Raw genomic sequence first — 22058 nt, 5'->3', positions numbered from 1 at the left:
CACTCCTGCCCAGTTCATCGTTTTCTAGTCCATTATAATATTAATATACTAATTTCTATCACGCGTTCCAGGTGAGCGGTCAGTCAAATATAAGAACTGAGGACATCACCTTTAGCACACGCACCGGTATTCAATGTACATGGGGAGAACACGGAATGCACAAAAAATAATCACACAGGAATATGACGGAAGCCAACAGTCGCTGGAACTCATAACGAGCACCGCTGTCCATTCCCTTGTCCGCTGAATATCGCACACGAAGGCAGCAAACACTCCACTAAAACTACAAGCGGGCACTACAAGCACAAGCAAGCACGAACAAGCTGACGCGCAGCAAGGCCACAAGCGCATGCTCGAACTCTGCAGAGCAAGCATAAAGAAGGAATAATCTGCGCGCTCGATTGGAATGAGAAAGCAAGTCTTCAAATCTGAAATATCCTCATCTCGGGAAGTAATCATTGTGCGTGAATAGTGTACACAAAGCCGGAACGTAGACCTTTTTTCTGTGCATATCCTGCCTTAGTTTTTGCTGTACAAAGCAATCCTTCATTCAATTAAAATGCAGATAATCAGTTTTCCGGTATACCTGCGCTTAAGTGTAAAAGAAATTAGTTTAAATGCATTTCGCTAATGGCGCTTGGTCGCCCTGTCCAGCTGGCGCCGCCGACCGCCGGTGCACTGCGGTGCGTCAAACGGGCAGAGGAGGTAGGCGTAAATGCTGTAGGCGAATGACCTGTCCTGTTAAATGTCCTTGCCACAGATAGGCCGTCGATTCTGTGCCACAAATGTGAAAGAGAGCTGAAAGACAAGCGCGAAGCCGCCAATATTTCTTCCCAGCAGTGTGGCCTGCCTCAGCCTTGGGTGAGTGCAGCGTCCAACGCACAGGTAGGAACGTAGGCGCCATCGTGCTGTTCGACCTCTTCTACCCGACGGCACATCAATGCGCTGGGTTTTGCAGCCTGTGATTTGTGCCCTCCTCAGATAGACTTGGCGACCTCAAATCATGCATTGCGCTACCAACCTTGGGAATGTATATCGGAGGACGACTCGACAGTTTAATAATAATAATTGGTTTTTGTGGAAAGGAAATGGCGCACTATCTGTCTCATATATCATTGGACACCTGAACCGCGCCGTAAAAGAAGGGATAAAGGAGGGAGTGAAAGAAGAAAGGAAGAAAGAGGTGCTGTAGTGGAGGGCTCCGGAATAATTTCTACCACCTGGGGATCTTTAACGTGCACTGACGTCGCACAGCACACGGGCGCCTTAGCGTTTTTCCTCCATAAAAATGCAGCCGCCGCGGTCGGGTTCGAACCCCGACAGTTTGCACGCCCAACTTCCGTGACACTTGGGTGGTGTATGGAAGTGACAAACAGATACGTAGAGGAATAGTTACGACACGCTATATCGCCAAGGCTAATGACACATGCGTGGCAATGCCGTCGGTCAACGTTTACCGGAAGAATTTTTTTTTTTAGATAGTGTACTTGCACAACGGTGACTGCCATTTGATACCTTCCCTTTCAATGCTTTGAGTCATGTGCGCGCCCATCTTTGTGCGATCTTCCTTTTCCCTAATTCCTTTATTAAAATTTCAGTTGTTAGTTGAGCATTGTCTTGTGTTCTGTTCTCCTGTGTTGCGTCGTTTGGCTGGTTTTAAGATAGTCCAATACTAACAAGCCCAGTCGTCAGCCTTGTCGAAATTCAGTTCTATTGTCTTCGGTTTTTTCTGTGTGTAACCATCAACATTCCTAACCTGGCAGTGTTAGTGGCTCTGATAGCGCTCTGCATTTGTACATTTAGGACGGCGTCTCGGTCCGCCAGGTAAAGAAGTTGACCTCCAGCTGTACATTCCTTGTGTGGTTGGTTGCAGCGTTCCCGAGGCCATTCGGGTAGGATCTGTCTCATCTTGGCTTCAAAGTGGTGGAGGAAAGCTTTTCTTCACAGAGAACACTTGCGCGCCCACTATGTCAGCTAGGCGACAATCGACAGAGCTGACTGATAGCAAAATGGACGAAGACGTCTGACGGACTGACGGAGTTCACTTAGAAGACTGCGCTCCTCACGCTGCCTCATCCGAAGGGGTCCTCAAAGGGACCCCTTAGGCTTTTAATCCTGGCAGACATGGATGCGAATGCGGAGCAATAGAGCACCTTGGAGCGTGGCCCGAAGTTCTGCCTGCAACCTGAAGTAAGACCGGTTGACCTTTTGGCGTTGTCTCGGTGCATTGCCCGCTATGTTCCGGAACTGAAAAGACGATTCTTGATTTCTTGATGGAAGCTACGGACGTAGTGCCGGCAGCGAAATGTGAGCGAAAGCCAAGGAACAGACTAAAACCTGTGTGTGACTACTTGGTTGACAACCAACTGCGGCTCTTAGTGTTCGAGAAGCAGGGCTCCTTTGTTGGTGCAGACAATGACATTTTCTCTGAGAAGGCTTCGGCGGTGATTGCAAGCAATTTCAGAAAAGTAAAGGTAAACCATCTTATTACAGAAAGCAGGATATTGAGTGGCTTCATAACTTGAAGGTATTAAGTCCAAGGTTAATGGTTACCCAATAGAAGCACTTGTATATATTCTTCACAACGAAAACGCACAAACAAGGCATTCCTTCGGGACGATTGTGCCCGTAAGTCGCACGTGCAGTACGACATTTCCGCGTTTCTGTAGAAACACCTGAAGATGCGGAGATTCAAGACCAGTCTTATTTCCCAAGTTCTACCACGGTTACCCAGTTCCTCATAGACAGCAACCGGAGAAGATGTTCTGCTGTGAGCATTGACGTGTAAGACCTGTTTTGCTCACTGCCGCAGAATAGACTACTGAGGCGCGTGTAAGACGGTATCAGGATGGACAATGATGAACTGGCTTTTATAGATGCGTGCGGCAATTCTGTTGGTAGTTTCGGAGAACAGTTGTCTTTCTACCTTAGTTATAGCTTCGTCAGTTGTCAGGCGGGTCTTTACATCCAGAAATCAGGCGTATGCATACGGTCTCAGGTCGCACCTTTTGCTTAGGGACATTTTTCTGTCCAAAGTAGATAAAATCTTACTTGAAAAACCTCGGCATTGTAACATTTCGTTACGTTGATGATTCTCTCAAGAAGCAGTGGAGGTAGGTACCTAAAAATGAAGAAGTTGCTGTGCACTTTGATTCCTTAAAACCATTTCTTTTCCAGTGGTCGAGGAGGAGAAAAATATTTTATTGGTCGCTTTACAAAGAAGCTACGGGTAGGATAAGGGATAAGGTTTAGACAGGTGCGTCGGTAGTCTCGACTACGCTAGGCGGCATCAGGTCCATGTTTCTTGGCGACCTCCAGGACCCAGCCTGCTATCTTGAGTTGTGCCTTTCGGTCGGCGCTAGGAAGTACAGCCTTCCACTGACTTTTCTTTGAGATTTTCAGGCTCAAAGGTGTTGGTCCTTTGGGCACTCTAATAGAATGTGATTGAAGTTTGCTGCAGAATGATTGCAGAGATTGCAACGGGAATGGTATTCAACCAGATACATGATGGAGAAGATATAATGTTTTGGGAATGTACCCGTTTGAAGTTGCTGCCTGGCAAGCTGCTCTGCTTTGGTGAGGGATTTGTTGTGTGGAGGTAGGCATTTGAGTTGATTATTTCGATAGTGAAGGGTCATTTAATGGAGCCTATCATGCGTTCTCTCTCGAACCAGAGTGCGGCTCGCTCTGTTCTCGGTTGACGAATCTTCGGGCACATTCGCGAGCTGCAGTGTTCTCCGGGTGGGAGGTAGGAGGTGGTACCCATTTCTATGGACAATTTGGCTCTTGCCAGAATGGAGAGCTGTGGCATGGAGCCTTCTCCTAACGAACTTCCTTGTAGCTGCCTTTGAATAACTGAGGATGTATTCTGCTCTGCTTCTGGCTATGACGCGTTTTATGGAGGCCTCCTGAGCCACTATCGATCATGCGGCGTTGAAGGTTGTGGCCGTCAGAGGGTGCCGTCCGCGGCTGACTACGACAGCTAGTGCAAATGCTTCCTTGTGAGCGTATTTTACAGCTTCCACGTGGAATGTTCCCGTAAACGTGGAGTACAATTTATACAGGGGTTTTCTTCTGTCCGCTCGTCGTCCTTGGTCATGCAGTGGGTGCATGTTTTTGGGCAGTGGAGGGTTGAATATACGGTTGGCAATTTCATTGGCGAGCGAAAGCTGGGAGGTATCCGTAGTGGTGTACCCAGTTTTGAGTTTTCTAACAATAGATCTTCCTGTAGTGTGTGAGAGGCGTTCGTACAGTGCTGGAAGATGTGCCTAGGTTAGGTTATCGAATATGTTGTGTACCGCAAGCAGGCACAGTTTTTCGGTGTGAGTATTTTTGGGAATGTGGGGGGCTGCTTGTATGCTGCACGAATGATTCTAAGGATCTTTCTCCCCTCAGAGGAGATGAACCTAAGGAACAACACATGTTATAAGGGTGAGAACGAAGGCCTACCCGAAATCCGTGGCGGTTGGAAAAGTTTTCTCAATAGTGACATAATTTCCTCAAGCAGTGCTTGTGTAATATCGCCTGCGTAGCGCAAATGTTTCAGATGGGGAAATTTGCTGAGGTTATGTGCCAGAGGAATGAGGACCACCTTAAAATGGAAGTCCGACAGGACCGCGCCTTATGGGGCATCTGTTTCGCCTAGATGAAAGGGGTTTGGTTGAAGTGAGTTGTATTTCTGCTGACCTGTCTGCCAGGACAGTTTTCACGTAGTTGCATGTCATCTTGCTGGCATTCAGGTTACTGAGGGCCATGAGTATTGCCAAGTGCTTATCAAAAGATTTAGATAGGTATAGTGCGAGCATCGCTCTCCACCGGTAGGAGAAGTCGGGGTTAAGGGTTTCGTTTCTGAGTTGGAGCATGACGTCCTGCGTGGACAAGTGTTGCCGCAAACCGAGCATGGTGTTCGGATTCAGTTGGTCGTAGTCAATGTACCGGCTCAGCCTTTCAGGACGACAGCCTCCATCAGTGTAGTGGCGCAGCCGGCGAGGCATATAGGCTGGAGATTTTCCAGACAGGAAGTTTTGACGGGTGTCGGTATGAAAGTAATTTTGGCTTGCTTGCACTGTCGTGCACTACGACCCTCTCCGGCATCTGTTCATGTAATTCATGAGGGGCGGCAATAGATTTCCCATCGAGATTACAGAGTGCTTTATTGCTTATGCCATCTGTCCCTGGGTCGAGGTTACAGAGTGTTTCATTGCTTATACCATCTGTCCCTGGGGAGGTCGTGCGCAGCGGCTGCAGGGCTGCCCAGATGTCCGCCTCAGAGATTTTCTCGTCTAGTAAGCGGTTTGTTCTCCGCTATTCAAGAGCGGGGGAAGTGTTAGTGTTATATTTCTAGGAAATAAATGAGCTAATCGTATGTACCTTCGAATTGGTGTTTTAACCAGACGACCGCGTTCCAGGTGCCAGCTTTGGAGCAGTCCATATTAAGCGTGTGTCGAAGAAAGTTTAATGTATTTTTCGTCCTTAGAGTACCGTTCAAAGAATTATAAATTTGCGTCCACTGCTGCGAATCTAGGACTTAGGTATGTTCAATTTGTTTTGCGCCATTTGGGTCATACTTTGTTTGAGCATGTGATTATGTTGTTGTTTGCGCCAACGGTTGTCGCTAAGCTTGGTGGGCATGCCGATGGTGAATAATTATACATGTTTGCTGTTTGGCCTCCTCTGCACCTCTTTTTTTAGTGGCCGCTAGTACGTCTTGGTTTAGAAGGAGTGCCCATTGGTGCAAGTTCGAGATTTTAACGTTAGGTGTTTCTCCTCGGACTTTGCGAAATTTATACCAGTCCGTTTAACTTTTTATCCGCTTTTCGAGTGTCCTAGCGTTCACTGGAGGCTAAGTGTTTAATGGTCGCCGTGGCTGAGGAGCTTCCTGCCTATAGTTAATTCTGGACACATGCCTCCTTTGACACCGTTGTCGATCCTAGTCGGAAGATTGCCTGTATATAAGGTGAGCCGGTTTTGATGGGTAACTTCTGATAGGCGCGTGCCTTTGTGTTTATTGTAAAACCTTGTCCGTAAAGCTTCAAAACTGAGTAAATTAAAAAAATGCATTTAACATTAAAATCATTTGTGCAGAACCCCTTCGAAATTGTCTCCCTTGCAGTCTATACACAGTTTCCATCGCTTCTTGAGGTGTTTGAAACAGTTGGAAAATAGTTTTCTTGGCAGGGATGTCAGATCCTGTGTCCTGGAGTCTTGAATGGCCTCCACGCTCCCCATCCAGCTGCCTTTTAGAGCTCTCGATCTTCACACAAGGAAACAGGAAAAAATCGCATGGGGAGAGATCAGGTGAGTATGGCGGATCGGTGGGGAAGTACATTAATTGTATGCTTGGCGAAAAATTTTGTCACTCTGGCAGCAGTGTGCGGCCTTGCATTATTGTGCAGAAGGCTTTATTGTCCAGATGCCCATAATTCAGGGCGACGGCGTCGCAGTGCATCACGCATGTGTTGGAGCACGCGAATATAAAACACCTGATTCACCGTCTGCCCTTGTAGGACGAACTCCTGATGTATATGATTCCTCTGGCATCGAAAAAAAACTATATCGATCGTCTTTGTTTTGTTCTTCTGTCGCCGCACCTTTCCCGACGTCGGAGAGCTTGTGGACTGCCATTCGGTGCTCTGACCCTTTGTTTGAGGATCGTATTGAAAACAGCATGTTTCGTCTTCAGCAATGATGCTGTCAACGAATGCAGCATCCTTCTCTGCCTCGGAGAGCAAATCAGCGCTAACTGATGCCCGCGTGTCCTTCTGGTAATGTGTGAGGCAATGCGGCACAAGTCTGGCATTCAGCTTTTGTTTCCCCAAGTTCTCAGGAAACATTTCGTGGCATATTTTCTTACTAATGTCGAGAGCATCTGATAGCATGCGGACTGTAATGATGTGGTCTTGCTGTACGATTTCCCCTGATCGGAGCCACGTTGTTTTCATTCCGTGAGCTTGAAGGGCGCCAATGTCTTGTGTCGTCTTCCACCGACGTTCTCCCCGAAACGAACCTCTTGTGCCACTCGAGAACTCGCGCCCGCGATAATGTCTCGTTGCCGTAAGCGTCACGAAAGATCTCATATGTCTGTATGGCTTTCTTGCCAAGCATCAAACAGAATTTCATGTTTACACGCTGTTGGAGGTGGACGTTGATCTCTCCACATTCACACGCAGTAGAATGCACAGAGGACTAGTGACAACGTATTTTTCTACATGTAGTGCCTTCTAGCGGCTGCCACAGCAATTAACATAAATCGCTCAGGTTAGCCCGAAGAGACGTCGCTACACATACGCACCAACAGTTGTTTTGGGGAATCATTTCTAGAGATGAAAATAAATCAGTCTCGAAACTTTCGGACAAAGGATGTACTTATACCCCATTCTGTATGAGAACCGTTAAAGTCACCTACTATGACGAAGGGATAGGGCTGAGGTGCTTTACTTGCTCTAGCGAGGGCATCAATCAGAGTGGGTTCCGTAGCATTGGGGCGGCTGTAAAGATTAAGGATGGATAGAGGGGGCAGCCTTCGTTTTCTAGAAAGGATTTTTATGAGAAGACGCTCCATGTCAATGTCACAGTAAGGTTGCTGTGGATCAAAGTGGCTGCATTCCGTTCATCTATACCGTGCGAATAGATGGTTTGGTGGCCTGGGAAGTCGCATGGGAAGTCGCATGTCATATCGGGTGATGGGGTGGAAATTTGAACAAGGCGGCGATAGGCGGGTCGGTTTGGCTCGGAACCCTCCAGTCAGCTGCCTTATCGTAAAGTTACGATTGACTACTATGTTGTTGTGGAGGTTGCGGTTTCATAATGGCGGGTCTTTGTGCCGGCAGAGCTTAGTGCATAAACTGCGTTAATCGTTTATCTTGTTTGTGGCAAAGTCACATAAAGGTTTTTCTAGTTGCGTTCGTATAGGTTTCAGTTGGCTTTTAACCTTATTTTCGACAGCGGTGATACCCCGCTTCATTTTAGTGTACTGCGCTCTCATTATGGCTCAAAATTAAGCGACGCACATTTACATCCTGGCTTCAAATTCATTAAAGCTCTGTTCCAGCGCCTGGAGGTCTGTTGTGAGATTGCTGTCTGACGCCAACCTTTTCTTCCTAGACAAGGGTAGTGGAGGGAACGAACCAGTTATATCAACCTGGTTGCTTGTTAGTGGTACTGCTGTTTTCTGGATCCCACAGTGATCCAATGCCGCGGAATTCGTCCTTACTCCTCTAAAATGCGTACACTTAAAATTACTGATGAGTTCTTCCTCGTGCACTTTAGGTCTAGGATGAATGTGTGTTGACTGCACGTTCTGCAATAGAACCTTCTCAATAGCCTGGAGCTCTTTCTTCTCCCCCGAACGTATAGAACGTTCATAGCGTGAAAGACGTATTCAGAGTGGACTCTCAGGATGCATTCACAACCCGCAGCCATGGCATCTCCAGGAAGTGGCTAACAACAGGAGCACCAAAAGAAGTCAAGCTCTGACACGTCTCACGGCATTCTGTTCGCATAGGAAGGCTCAATGACGATGGGTTCTCAAGTGAGAAAAAAAAACAAAGATACAGTGAAGGAATTCGGCAGTAAGAAATTTGTCCCCATGTGCCCCATTAGAAAAACGATTTTCTGTAAATAGGTGCCGGTATTAGAAGGACGGTACAGTGCTTGCCTTTCCAAGAGATGACGGGGCAGTGTTTATGAGAGTAAAGTGCTAAGTGAATGGTAACGTATGCAAATGTTATCGGGCTCAATGGAAAGCCAAGTCTCCGTCCTGGAGAGCTGCACGATCACTTGATTTTACTGCAAGCCCCCAACGACTAATACATTGAGGTTATGATCGACGCTTTTAGCATAATGGAGACGTAATAGTCTAGACGCATAATGATTTATGGACATCGGCAGCGCAAGCGAATTGGCCGCCCCTGGCTCCACCCAAACGACTTCGCGTGCGCAGGAGACGCTATTGCGGAATAACTTTAATGGTCCTGTTAAGCGCAGAGACCACCCTTGTTGGCGTTTGCACACAGTCGGGACTGGGGGAGCCGGTTGTTACGCGAAAACGACATGACATCACGTGGCTAATTCAGACACCCCCGATGATCACGCAGTAAACCACTGATGACGTCACTACAAATATCGTCATTGGTCTCAAAGGTCATGGCGCCATTCCATCAAGTGCCTCTGAAGGACGAAATTAATAGTGCTGAAAAGAAAATGGCAGAACTGGGACTCGAATCGCGAGCTGGGCACGCTTCACCTCGATTAATGAGGAAAGTTCTTTTGACTATTGTAAAAGGAAGGCATTGTGTAATGCTGCCAAAACAAGAATAAAGTTATATACCTTAAAATTAAAAAATGAAAATTACCAACACAAGCTAATATAGAGAACAATGTCCGTGCACTCGAGGTGATATGCAAAGAGGGCCCCAGGTCAATAAAGGACCAATTAAGCTATCGCCTAATATCCTTAAGGCGGAGCTTGTGTGTCTCCTGTTTTTATTTTCATGTGAGGAACTTAAGCGATGGCATTTGAAGCACCGATCTTGAACTTAATGCCTTATCTCTTAATTTGCGCATTTTACTCTCACATTCTTTCTTACGCCTTTCAATATCTGTTCCCCGCTCCGAAAAAGTCACCGGAGAAGTGCATCCAAGGTCATTGTTCTGTTCGCCAGAGTCATCTCTTTAGTAGCGATAGCTACATTACGGTAGCATTTCGAGCCTTCAGCGTGGTGGCGCCGCCACCCTGTGGCTGCGCCGCCACGCTGTCATGTGGCTGGTCACGTGGTGTGAAGCAGTTGCCGATGGCGCGGCGCCGTGGCTGATTACGTGGTTGGTCACGTGACCAGCTACGTGGTGCGGAACAGCTGCTGCTGCCGGTGGTGCGGGGCGCCGGCGAAACCGAGCTGCCACAGCTGTGCGCATGCGCCCGGTTAAGTGGGACGAAGATGAAGAAGGAACGCCCAGCGAAACGGAGCTGCGAAAGACTGACTGCAATTCAACTGAACAAGTTCCACTCGGCAAGCTATAGCTATAGCGTCACTCGACGTTTAATCACAGCTAAAACACCGCCAATTTTTTACGTCACTGACGGTGCTACGAGCACGTTGTAGTACTTTGAATGCGGTATTTTTTTTAAAGCGAGCGCTTGACTATCGTCGAGCCAAGGTCACCGGCGCGGTACATTTCACCTTCAAGTGTACGAGTGGAGGTTTGTCAGCCACGGGACGTACCACGTGGCTCGCCGCCGCCGCTGCGCCGGCCACCACCTCTCCAGCTGTGTCCACGTGGCTAACCACGTGACTTGCCGTTGGCTTGAAAGGGAGACGGCGCCGCTCTGGCGTGCATACACACTGCCGCCTCGCAGCTTCTCGCTCTGGATGAAGCGAGTCGGCCGGTACAGTCTACGCCGTCGGGGCGGTCTCGTAGACGACGGGCTGACTCTGATCCTCCGGCGAACGTTGCCAGTCATGCTAAGTATTTATCTGGAGGCTGGGAAGTTAAACGTGTCAAGCTAGCGGAGTGCAGGGACCGACGGAGAACGGGAGCGTCGACTGGCTCAACGGCGGTTGAAGGATGCTGGAAGTCGGCAGCATAGAGGTTTGGAGGCACCGCTGCTGCTTCTGCCTCCGCTGCTGCTTCGGTTAATGGGCGAATAGGTTGAGTCCCACCTGGCTTAGTAACACAGCATAACTACGCATAACAGAAGATTGCGCTTGCATAACCAGGCTTAGCAGGGCTGAGCCGCAGGCATTTTTCCCATTTCCTTGTAATAATGGCGTGAAGCGCCACTTGATTCTGCTGGCGTAAAAGAAGCCAGTAGCTTCTTATGGTATCTATCCCTTTAAGTCGTTTTTTTTTGTTTCAGAGCAGGTAGAAATAAACATTAAATAACTATACGATGAAGAGAACAAGGTTTAACCGGAAGCTTCTGCACTCGTATTAAATATGACTTTTGCACCGACCTGCGTTCTGTCTCACAACAGGTATCTGACCTCTCCATTTCTTATTCCTATTTCACAGATGTACATCGTGAAGGGCTGTTTCACCATTTGTCTTGGCGTAAGTCAGTTCATAAATTCCCGCCTTGAACTACTCTCAGTGTAGGGACGGCATGCTCACTGATGATTCTAGATTCGATCATGCATGGGACTATTAGAAATATTTAAAAACCTTTTCACAGTCGTTCCCTGAAGACTAGGGTCAAATGATCATTTTCGCAAAAATGTCTGAGCTTAACTGCTCATTAAAATAATATGTGATGTTACATCGTTTTTTGCGCTAATACAACCGTAATTGCAGTTGTATCTTAATCGCCTCTCCCCGTAGGACGAACACTTTGCCTCTTCTACAAGAGCTCAGCCAGGTGCTTATATGAACCTAAATAAGCAACATGTTCCTATAATATTGAGGTCAGAAGTGCAGCACTGAAAGTCCTCCGCTCCGGATTTTTATGTGTTACCGAGAAGGAGCAGCAGAAATTTTAACCTTAAAGGATTGTAGACACCTAACTTTTCGGTGCGTGCTTTCTTCTTTGAAATGATGCGTTAGTCATTATTATACATGGATTACCACCTGATATTCTCCTACGACCACTAAATAATTTATAATCGCATTTCTTTATCGCGCTGTTTCGCTTTCGGTTTTAACAGCCTAATGATGAATGTGACATCAACATGTGCTTCCAGGTCACGTGAGACATGAGAAATTGCAATATTATCTCTGCTTTCACATTAGTTGTAATTTCGGCTCTCGAGGAAGGCTCGATTCATTACTGCAGTGAATTCAAACGATTAAGCAGTGATTATATAGGCGTTTTTCCATGCCTCACATGACACAAAAGCGCTCCTTGCGTTACAGCCATCGCTCGGCTGTTGAAACCGAAGCAGCCTGACAGAACAAATTCTATTATAAATTATTTATTGTTCGTAGGCGAATATCTCATGGTGACTCCTGCATAGTAGTATCTTCCGCATTATTGCAGAGAGAAAAACATGCCTCCAAAATTAGGTGTCTACTCTCCCAGAAATTTTTTAGAGACTCAAAAGACTGTCCATAAACGTTTTTATATTAAGTCTATAAAATCTCTAGATACAAACACTAGAGAGCAGTCTGTAAGCGATACAAAGCCTATAGACAGTCTATAGAGAATTTATAGATTGATGGCCGTACACTTTTATTATACTTTTGTCTATAAATGGTATATAGATAATGAATACACAAGAAGAAATATCTATAGGAAGGCAATAGAGTGTATAAGAAGTCCATACACTATAGACCCTTTTTATAAGCCTTTCTTTAAGTCTCAGTTTACGAAAACATGGACTCGCCGCACTGATTTTCGTCTTCCTACTTTTATTTCCAGGAAGAGAGTGAAATCGGCAGTGAAATTATGGTGAGAACTCTTGGGCCGCTTTCATTACGGAGCAGTACGAATGAGAATTTGAAGCCGGCCCTTACGTGGCCGTGAAAGTGAAAATTATTCAGTGCCTTTCATATGCTCTAGAGACCACGGCACCTAGGTGATGACAGAGTTCGGACACTGAATGCAAACGCGGGGGTCAAACCCGACCTCGGCTTCTGGTGGCGAAATTCAATCGAAACACGGAACAGTGCCATCTCCGCTCATGGCAGGGGATCCTAAGTGAAAGAAAAAAAAACGAAGCACCGTTACTTCGGTGCCTCTCTCTCTTCTTTCTTTCACTTTCTGCCTTAGCCATCCCCTAACGCCTCACTCAAGGGCGACATTTATTATACCGGAAAGCTTCACAACTGTAGGTAAAGCACGCGTCGCGTAGGCCGGATAATGCCCTTGAACGACCTTCAACCCAACCACGTTAGCCGTGCATTACCATATATGGTACAATATATGGTCTAGTTGGTTGGGCGCCCGTCTCGGCTGCGGGAGGTGGTTGGTTCGAGACCCACCGCCGGACACCCACCAGTAAAAATGGGTACAAGCGGCCCCCGGCCTGGTGCCCGGCTTTCTTTGGGGGTGTCTGCTTGGGAGAGGCTCCGTAAACCCCGCTGCGCCCCTCGTGGGCTGAGCCCGTTTCGAACGACCTCGCAGCCTGCTAAAGGCTAACCTGGTGCGAACGACGAGCACGCCAAGCCTTTATCTGTTGACACAACACCAGTCACACACAGTTGACCTTTGACCTCTGACCTTGAGTTGACCTTTGACTTTGGGTGACTTTTGGGTTGACGTTTGACCCTAAGAATATCCGATCGGGCGATGTGAAGACACGTGATGGCATCCCATATGAATGTCACCGGAGCATGTGATGCCACGTCATAGTCACGTAGTCGTGTGGGTACATGTAGAAAGGCTGTCGCAAGCGTGTAGCTGAGCTGCAATGGACGAGCCTCAGACGCTTAGCAAGCGTCCTTGCTTTTCGCTAGATTCCATGGTTAGGCAAGTTAAGCCACTGCCAATTTTTTTGATGTGTTTTGTTCCCTATAGAGGACATGATGGAGAACAAAATGCATCGTTAAAGGAGTATAGACACCTGATTTTGATGCCATGTTTTCTTCTCCATAATGATGCGGAAGACACTACTATGCATGAGCATGAGTCACCGTGTGTTATTCGCCTACGACCGCTAAACAGTTCATAATCGATTTTTTCTGTCACGCTGTTCTGGTTTTGGTTTCAACAGCCGAACGATGGCTTTGATGTCAGAGTGTGCTTTTGTTTCACGTCAGGCACAAAAAAACGTCCATAAAATCGCTGGTTCGTTGTGTTAATTTACTCCAGTGCTGAAGCCAGTCTTCCTCAAGAGCCGGAATGGCAACGAACGTGGAAGCAGCGATTATATTGAATTATTTCACGCCTCACGCGACGTGTAAGCGCAGGTTGATGTCATAGTCCTCATTCGGCTTTTGCAACCGAAACTGAAGCAGCACAAGAAAGAAATGCGACTATAAATTATTTAGTGGTCGCAGGAGATTTGCAGGTGGTAATGCATGTATAATAATGGCTTACGCATGACTAAAAACAAAAAAACGCACCCAAAAGTTAGGTGTCTATACTCCTTTAATACTTGTGCCAGGTGAATAAGAATTTGACATTTGAGAGTCCTTTTTCAGTTCCTTCTAAAAATGGCAATGGGAGTGGTTTGAATCGCAAAGCACTTGTGCCCAGCCAGTATGTATGGAGCTGTAGCATGCCATATAGAGAACAAAGCATGTTTACAAAGTTCGAAACACAGTAGCGAAATACGTTATTGTTGAGAATTTTACAGTTTAAAAATAAAAACATAATAATATTGACACTACACATGTGGGTCAGTTTAGGTGTTCGACTCTGTGCTTGCGATAAAGACGGATTCAATTCGGCATTTGAAAAATTCGCACACTTCTACATGTTCAGGCGATGTTGTGTTCTTTGCGTATCTATTTGTTGCCCCTATATCCGCATAATAGCTCTGGAACAAGTTGCACCTTCCTGAGTATGATCTCTTTTATAAAATTAGAGCAAATTTGCCGCGTATGCAGTTTATCAATTTTTAAAAAAACTTGTACTGCTAAGAATGTCTCCTCATGATTGGAAAACAATGCATGGAACACATTTTAATCCCAATCTCCAACAAAAATTGGAATGAATCTAGTATTGCTGCATTCGGCATGCAGTACAAGATGTTTGTACCAAATTTATTTGTCGTCTGACGAGGGTATCCCTCCGATAAAAGTTTCTTCAGAAATTTTATAGAGTGTCCATAGACTTCTTTCTATAACATCTATACACTGCCTATAGACAAATGCTAGATAATAGTCAATAGGCAATAGAAATTTTATAGACAATCTATAGATTTATTGCCATAAACTTTTAGTAGACGTTTTTCTAGAGATTCTGTAGACTATGATAGAGAAAAAGAAATGTCTATAGAAAGGCAATAGAGTCGATATCAAGGCTATAGACTATCTATAGACCATTTTTATAAGGGAAACATCAATAATGTCAAGCTGAAGCCCAGAGGTTGCGTGAAAAAAAACGAAGAAAATGGCGCCCAAAATGATTTAAAGAGAGGAGATGCATCTTCAGGGGCAAGAAAAAATGCATTTTCAATTTTTTGCTAGCTAAGACACTGCGGAAGCATGCCTGTGAAACAAGAACGTTTCCGTTGCCAGCGTGCAGCACCGGAATTGCGGGAAACGCCGCTCATTGAATTTCTCAATTAAGCTGAATTGTGATTGTTTTGCGGTCACTTGGCGTGTTTACGTTCGCAGGATCTAGTAGTTTCTCGTCGTCTATTCAGTGCTCTTATTGCTGGACATGAAAGAGAAAGGCTCGCTAATTATAAAACCAGCAAGATCCAGCAAAGCGATTTTGCAACAAAAATCACTATTTCGGCACTAGTGTTCTCTTAAGCAGATTTACACGACTGCGTTAAACTCCCGTTCAGCGCAGAAGCTGCCGTTGTTGTTGGCTTGGCGTGTCGGGAAGGGTCGACATGTTCGTGACGTCAAACATAGGGGCTTGTGTAATGAAAAAAAAATTTGTTAAATAAAGATTTCGAGGTCGTTTCATGACCGAAATGTCATTGGGACACGTATAGATGTAAAGAAAATAAATGGCAGTTAAAATAAAAATTTTGCCTAATCAGGTCAAAATTCAAGCTATAACCCTCGATTTCAGAATTAGACACGCTACTCCTCGGCCACTAAGGGTGTTTTTTTATTTTATGTTCGCTCAGACATGCTATTCCTAGGCCACTACAGTTGTTTTTTCTTTATTTTATGTTCGCGCGGGAAAAACACACTCGCGAACTACTGGTTAAAGAATTTGTCTCTTAAGGTTTATCATGTGGTCTAGTGTGCCTACTGATGTATGCAAATGAGTGGATGAAATCAAAAAGACATACTAATAAAGAAAAAAATGCCAAATATCCATACACGCTGTCGCGTTGTAGTTTTGAAATGAAGCTCATGTGTCCACGTATTGCTTTATCAAGTATGACAAGCCTTTTTACGCACGATCATTACACCGAGGAATACATTTTTCCTTGGCGCCTCACATTGACTGATTCTCACCCTTCACATTGTTTTAATGCCAAATCAAGCAATTCGCCCTTTAAACTCAGTTTCTCAGAAAAGCGGGCATCATTGAATGAAGAGTTGTGACATAGAAATCAGGCGCAATTTTTTTTAGTTGTGCGCCATGTTTTTGAAATCTTCAATCTTTCTGGCATGTTTGGAAAGCGATGTAAGAAACTTAGAGCAACACCTTTTGCGCAACTCCTGCACGGGAAGGAGGTGGCATGGGATGGACATCAAATCCAACAGGCGGCAGGTACTAAGAAACTTAATAGTAAGAACGCTCTCTTACACCGAAGCATGTGTTCTTAACATAGCGGAGAAGCTCCGAGAAATTTTGGAGCTTCGCAAATGAGCCAGAGATTCAGGCGGGAAAGTGCTTGAAATCCTTCATGATAAAGACGTGCAGTATTGTATGTCCGCACAACACATAGCTTGAGCTCTCGTTAAAAAGTTGACATAGTAGCAGCTTGAGTACGAGATCAGGATCAGCAAAGTAAACAATGCTGGCGTTGCGTCTGGAAAAATAAACAGCCCCGCAAACGGCAACCCAGGAATCGGATAAAAAAGCTTAGAGCCCAGAAAGGGCCGCCATTCCATTATCACAGCTTCTTTTTCTTTTTATTGCCTCAGGTGACCCCGGGGAAAATACAATATGCCTGCAAAAGACAAACAACGTGTCTGCGGTGGTTGACCCAATAACACAAAATTTAAGAGTTCTGCCATGGCATCGGACAGATTAAACAATAATCTCCCTGACATGTAGGCCTGCCATCGAGCCCTTCATAGGCTGCCTTATTGAAAGAAGTTGCATGATGCAATAACCTCATGCAGATTTCGTCAAACAAATTTCGTGCAAATAATATGAGTTTGAATGATATTTTTATGACAAATGTATCATTTTGCAAAACGAATGACAATTCTAAGATATTTATAAGATAACTGTGTAACATTTATATGACAAACCATATCATGTCCAACATTCTCGGACAAAAAACTTTTAATTTTGAAAGCTGTAAGATACTGCTATGGAAATAATAGAGCTAATGGTTCATTCTTCTCATATGTAGCGAAATCTTTATTTTTATGAGTTTCCATCGATGGAATCGAACAGTCAAGACTGCCATAGAAAACAAAAAGGGAACGCTTTTGACGATGGTAGATACGTGAATAGGAAAAATGAAAGTCTGCCGCCGGGTAATCTGCGAATATATTGATTGTTATTGTGAAATCTAACATTATATGAAACAATGACGTTCGTCAAATGTTCACAGCTCAAAAATGTGTTCGTCCAGAATTGTTGCGTATGTGGGTTATTTCATCATACAGCGTTTTTTTTAGGGTTTGGAAGCTGAGGACCATAATCTTTAATAGCAAAACCATGTAATCATGTTCGACTAGACGTTAACAATTGCGATGGGGTGTAGTTGATACATGTTTTCTAAAATGCTTTCAAGGAAGTTCTAGTCGAAAAGTGCGGCACAGCGTTATATAAATGCATTTCCTGTAGCTTCAGGTTATTTGCACAAGATGCGACTGCTTGACTATTAAACGGACGTGCCTTTTAGTGGAGAAGTATTTTGGAGGAGCGTAAAGAGGAATAATTTTAACAAGGGTTATGCAGCAATTTTAGCCAGTCGTTTCAGAACCGCTTGTTATAAGCCCATACTGTATGCCAACACCTACAGTGAAGCCAGAGCACAGAAAACTGATGAGTTTCGCTATTTCTTTTTGCAATTCATAAATATTCTCATAAAAGGGCAATCACCACGCGGGAAGAGGTTACCGCATTCTGCAAATATCCAGAGCCTGACAGTTTCGTTGCCAACAGTGCGCTTAGCTTGCATATTTCTGGTGAATCTTCCACTTCAAACTGGAAGGCATTGAAATCGCTGGCTGGTCTTGAGATGGTTCTTAATCACGATGCCAAGACAGTTTGGACAGCAAACCGGATGTTCCCTAGTTCGTCTCATGTTCTTGAAATCTAGGTAGTCTGCAGGGTATCCATAAAATGTTCCACATCAAGAGTGATGTAGACGCTCCACACGAGCTGTTCTATGTGCTCTGAAGTTCAGCAATGCCTGCAATACACATGTACTTAAGCTACAAGTGCCGCGTCTACTAGTGAAGCCCGTTCTCAACTGGGTAAGTGTGAAGCACTGAGGTTTAAAATTAGCTGCTTCACAACCATGCACGCGCACACTGACGACCGTTCGGTATTTCGACCGCGGGGTTGTTGCAAACAACACTTCTGCAGTGCAGTAGGCCTCCATGAGCCCCGCTGAACGCCATCGCTTTTGGACCGCAGTCGATTTCGACGGCGAAATTGAGGCGAAATTGATCCGAAAATAGAAGCACCTGGCAGACTTTGGCTAAGCGCCCACGCCTCTCTTTCGTGTAGCACAGCTTAATATGTCACCTTTGCCCGAGAGCAGCTCAGACATGACAGTCGTAAAGAGACCCAGAGGCTGCAGCGTCCGGTACTGTCTACTGGATACTGTCGGACACAACAAATACCTGTCAACTCGCCGAGACCACGCCTAAAATCTAATACATACACCTTGGTCCCACTCACTGCGAACAGTTTAGCGCATCAGCAACATGGACAACTATGTAACTGATAAAAAACGTGGTCGACTGTGTTGCTCTACCTGAAATGCGAATGCTAGCCCTCGCACTACAGCCGAACTCTCCAACCTCATGACAAGAACGAAGTCATAGCAATCAGTAAAGTGTATCAACTGCAGAGCAATGGTCCTTACAGTGCCATTGACTTATGAAACTTAATCTGTCACACATGCAGCCATATGATGCCCACAAACTTGCTAATCTCATTGAGCACCCTGACTAAGAACCATACCTTCTATTAAAGAAAAAGGAATGCGGTCACTGGCCATGTCATGAAATTCAAAGACGTTTCGAAACCTCGTACGGGTTCCTTGATCATTGAGCGGGACAAGAAATGGTCTCGACTTATATACGTAACACGTGGCGCAAGGAGCGTGCGTAGATGGGTGGCATGGTTCCTTGCACCCGGTTCATGGTAGCTGGTGTCAATTGGATGATTGGAGATTCCATCAGCCGCCGAGATGACACGTTCCTTTCCTTAGCGATGACAATGGCGTGGTCCACGTCAGTCGTATGAGCATTCTCTTGCACTTGCTCGGCAATGACGTTCGTCGTGTGATTATTATTTCTTACGTCACGTTTGTGGTCGTTAAGCCTTCTGAGGAACTTTCCTGTTCCTGGGGGCAACCAGCACATGGGATCTGGTGGATGACACTTGAAAATGCTTCAATCGGCAGTTTGTCTTTCTCCCAGCCATTGAAACCGAAATTGTGCCTTTGCACGCAGTCCACTGGGCTTTCCCAAGCTACTCATCACCTCCTGCATGAATACGCCAGTTAATGTACGAAGTATACAAACTGAAATTTTTCAACAACCCGTGGGGAGGTGAACATTGGTGGCTTTTATACAGCACTATGTTTCTCGCCTTCATCAGTGCAGTCTCTACCAGGTCGACCAAGAGCACACTACATGGTGGCACAATCTTAAAAGCGCCAACTCAGTTACTCGCAATGCCGCTAAACATCAGGTCAACCTGTGCAACTTTGACGTTGGCAGCACATAAACAAGCAAGTTTTCGGGTTATGACATGCTACTCCCGCAACGGCAACAGTGACGTCGATGCACATTACCCTATGAAAAGAAAAAAAGAGGGTAAAAGAAATCTGGGGATGTCAGCCAGAGGAGCCTAGTTTCCTACCTTGAATTGGTGAAACGAGGAGGAGGCTATATAAAGTAAAATAGAAAATAGGGCTAACTAAAAATGAAGAATAGCAGGAGAGGCAGAAGCCTTTTAATTTACCGTAATGCTCATAGCCCATCGCGGCGACATAAAATGTTCACGAGACACAACAGCGCATTAGGCTCACTTTTTTGCATTGTGAACAATAAAGAATAAAAAAATGAAATGAACACCTAATTTCATTACGTCTTGCAAATGCGGAAGCATGAGCAGATTTTTGAACGTTTACCGGAAAGAATAAAACTACAGTACGCGCTACAGAGCTGACAACAAGGGCAAGATACGCACAAGCTATGTTGCACAAAAGTATAATTTATTAGAGCAGATTTTTTATATCACCATTCTATTATCACTTCTACTTCAAATTAATTATCGGAAATAGCAATGTTAAAAAAATGTGAACGTATTTGGTGCCACTTTAAGAAATACTTTATTTCTTTATCATGTCCTGCTTTCAGAGCATGAGTGAAACACAACCCTTTTATCCTCCGTTTCTGTGTATTTATAAATCTCGTTTTTTTTTCTGACACGGCATGCTATGTGTTCTGTGCTTTGGCATAGGAGGATGACATCTCTCAGGCAACCATTTCGTTTTATAAGCCTGTTAGGGAGACCTTTCTTGTACCTTGTCTGTATGAATGTTTTCATTCATCCGTACAAGTGATGATATGGTGAGATCATTTCCAGAACAATGGTGTCACTTCCTCCAGAATGCCGGAATTTTGCGGCATGGTGACATCAATCCCCTTCAGCTAATATGTTAATTTTATTGCCGCCAACGCATTTTGCCCCATTGTGGATTGTAGTGCTGTTCAATGAAGAAGCGCATTTACTTCTAGAGAACTGGATCTGAATTTTAGTAAAATGTTTGTCACGTGCTATCCAGCCATGTGCGGTTTAATCAGGAGAACTTGCGATTGTGCATGTCGATTTTTGTTATTTTAAATTATCTTTTCTTTTTCAGGACTGCATGCGTGACCCCTGACAAGTGACGTGAAATAAAAACACTATCACCCCTTCCGCGAGATGAGTCTTTAATACTATAGACAACACCATTTATGACTGTCAAGGTGAACAGCAAGATCTAACAAAAATAAACTAAACTCTGAAACCCCACACCACTGCATGCCTCAGGATGATTGGCACGGTCTTCAGTAATGGCCGCGTATAGTTTTGCTAGTCACTTTTATAAAGGAAAGGACAAGGTGTTCTTTTGAATATGGAGAAGCCTGTGTATAGCAGACAACAATAACGAGTTTGGAAGCGATAAAAGCTCGAATGTGTGTTGTCGTGTGGAAATAGCGCTGTACTTAGACCAACAAGACACACTACAAGGACGACAGAAGAAGCGCCAACTTTCAACTCTTCCAATGTGGTAACAACCATAGTAAAAATTAGCAAAAGATACGAATGCAAGCTACTGTGGAGCTATCAGTTGTAATTAGTCCCCGTTGTCGCACCTCAGTGGTCATACTGCTGTGCTGCTGAACACGCGCTTGAGCTCGCGCGTTTTAATGAATACCAAATGAGAGAGGCGACCATGTGCTGTGAGACATCAGTGCACGTTGAATAAGTTCAGGTGCTTAGTCTCATCCCTTCAAAACGGTGCTCCTTTCTATGAATCTTCTTTCAAGCGTCTTATAATCGCTTGCATAAGGGTACAGCTGGGATTTCCATCGTGAGAGCGTCCTCGTCCTCGATTTCCTCGTCGAACGTTTTCACTGCGTTCACATCTTGCGTCGAGTTGCAGCGACCTAATCAACGGAACTCTGCACATTTGTTGTTTATTTTAAAGCAACATTTTTTGTACTTTGTTTTTTTTTATCCGTATGCTGTACAAGAATTTAAGCCGTCTTCCTTTTACCTGAGCTTTCTTATTTAGGTTGATAACCTGTACTGTGGCATAAAACTTGTACGGTGTTTAAGGAGAGGTCAATGGAAAACAGTGCAACAGGCTGTTCATGCGCACTACGTACTAGAATGGGGAACGAATAAGACATCTTAAGGCCAAACCGCAAGGCAGCGTTTTTTCTACGCATCGTCAGCCTATCGTCCACTGACACTGTCGCCCGGAGCCCGCAAGAGAGGGTGACCATACACATGTGGCCACACGAACGACGTCTTCAGACGGGGCTGTTGTAGATTGTGGACAAAGCCACGCAATATCGCCGCGGCGGCGGCAACTTAATGCTGGGGCAAGAAGGACAATAGCATTGGGACAAAGGGG

At 45.2% G+C, this 22058-nt stretch overlaps 1 protein-coding gene across 2 annotated transcripts in view; it reads left to right on the top strand.

The window, feature by feature from the left end:
- Positions 1–20851, top strand: part of LOC144100420 (uncharacterized) — a 37149-nt gene extending 16298 nt beyond the window's left edge. The window contains exons 5-7 of one of the 2 annotated variants that reach the window (XM_077633380.1): positions 11011–11049; positions 12353–12382; positions 20796–20851. In XM_077633380.1, the coding sequence (XP_077489506.1) occupies positions 11011–11049; positions 12353–12382; positions 20796–20816 (90 nt within the window). In that variant the 3' untranslated portion in view covers positions 20817–20851. The remainder of the gene's footprint in view (positions 1–11010; positions 11050–12352; positions 12383–20795) is intronic. The other variant, XM_077633381.1, reaches the window with a different exon arrangement.
- The last annotated feature ends 1207 nt before the right edge of the window (positions 20852–22058 follow it).

This window comes from Amblyomma americanum, chromosome 8, assembly GCF_052857255.1.
Source record: "Amblyomma americanum isolate KBUSLIRL-KWMA chromosome 8, ASM5285725v1, whole genome shotgun sequence".
Lineage (NCBI taxonomy): Eukaryota > Metazoa > Arthropoda > Arachnida > Ixodida > Ixodidae > Amblyomma > Amblyomma americanum.
This window is presented reverse-complemented; position numbering and strand designations above follow the sequence as displayed.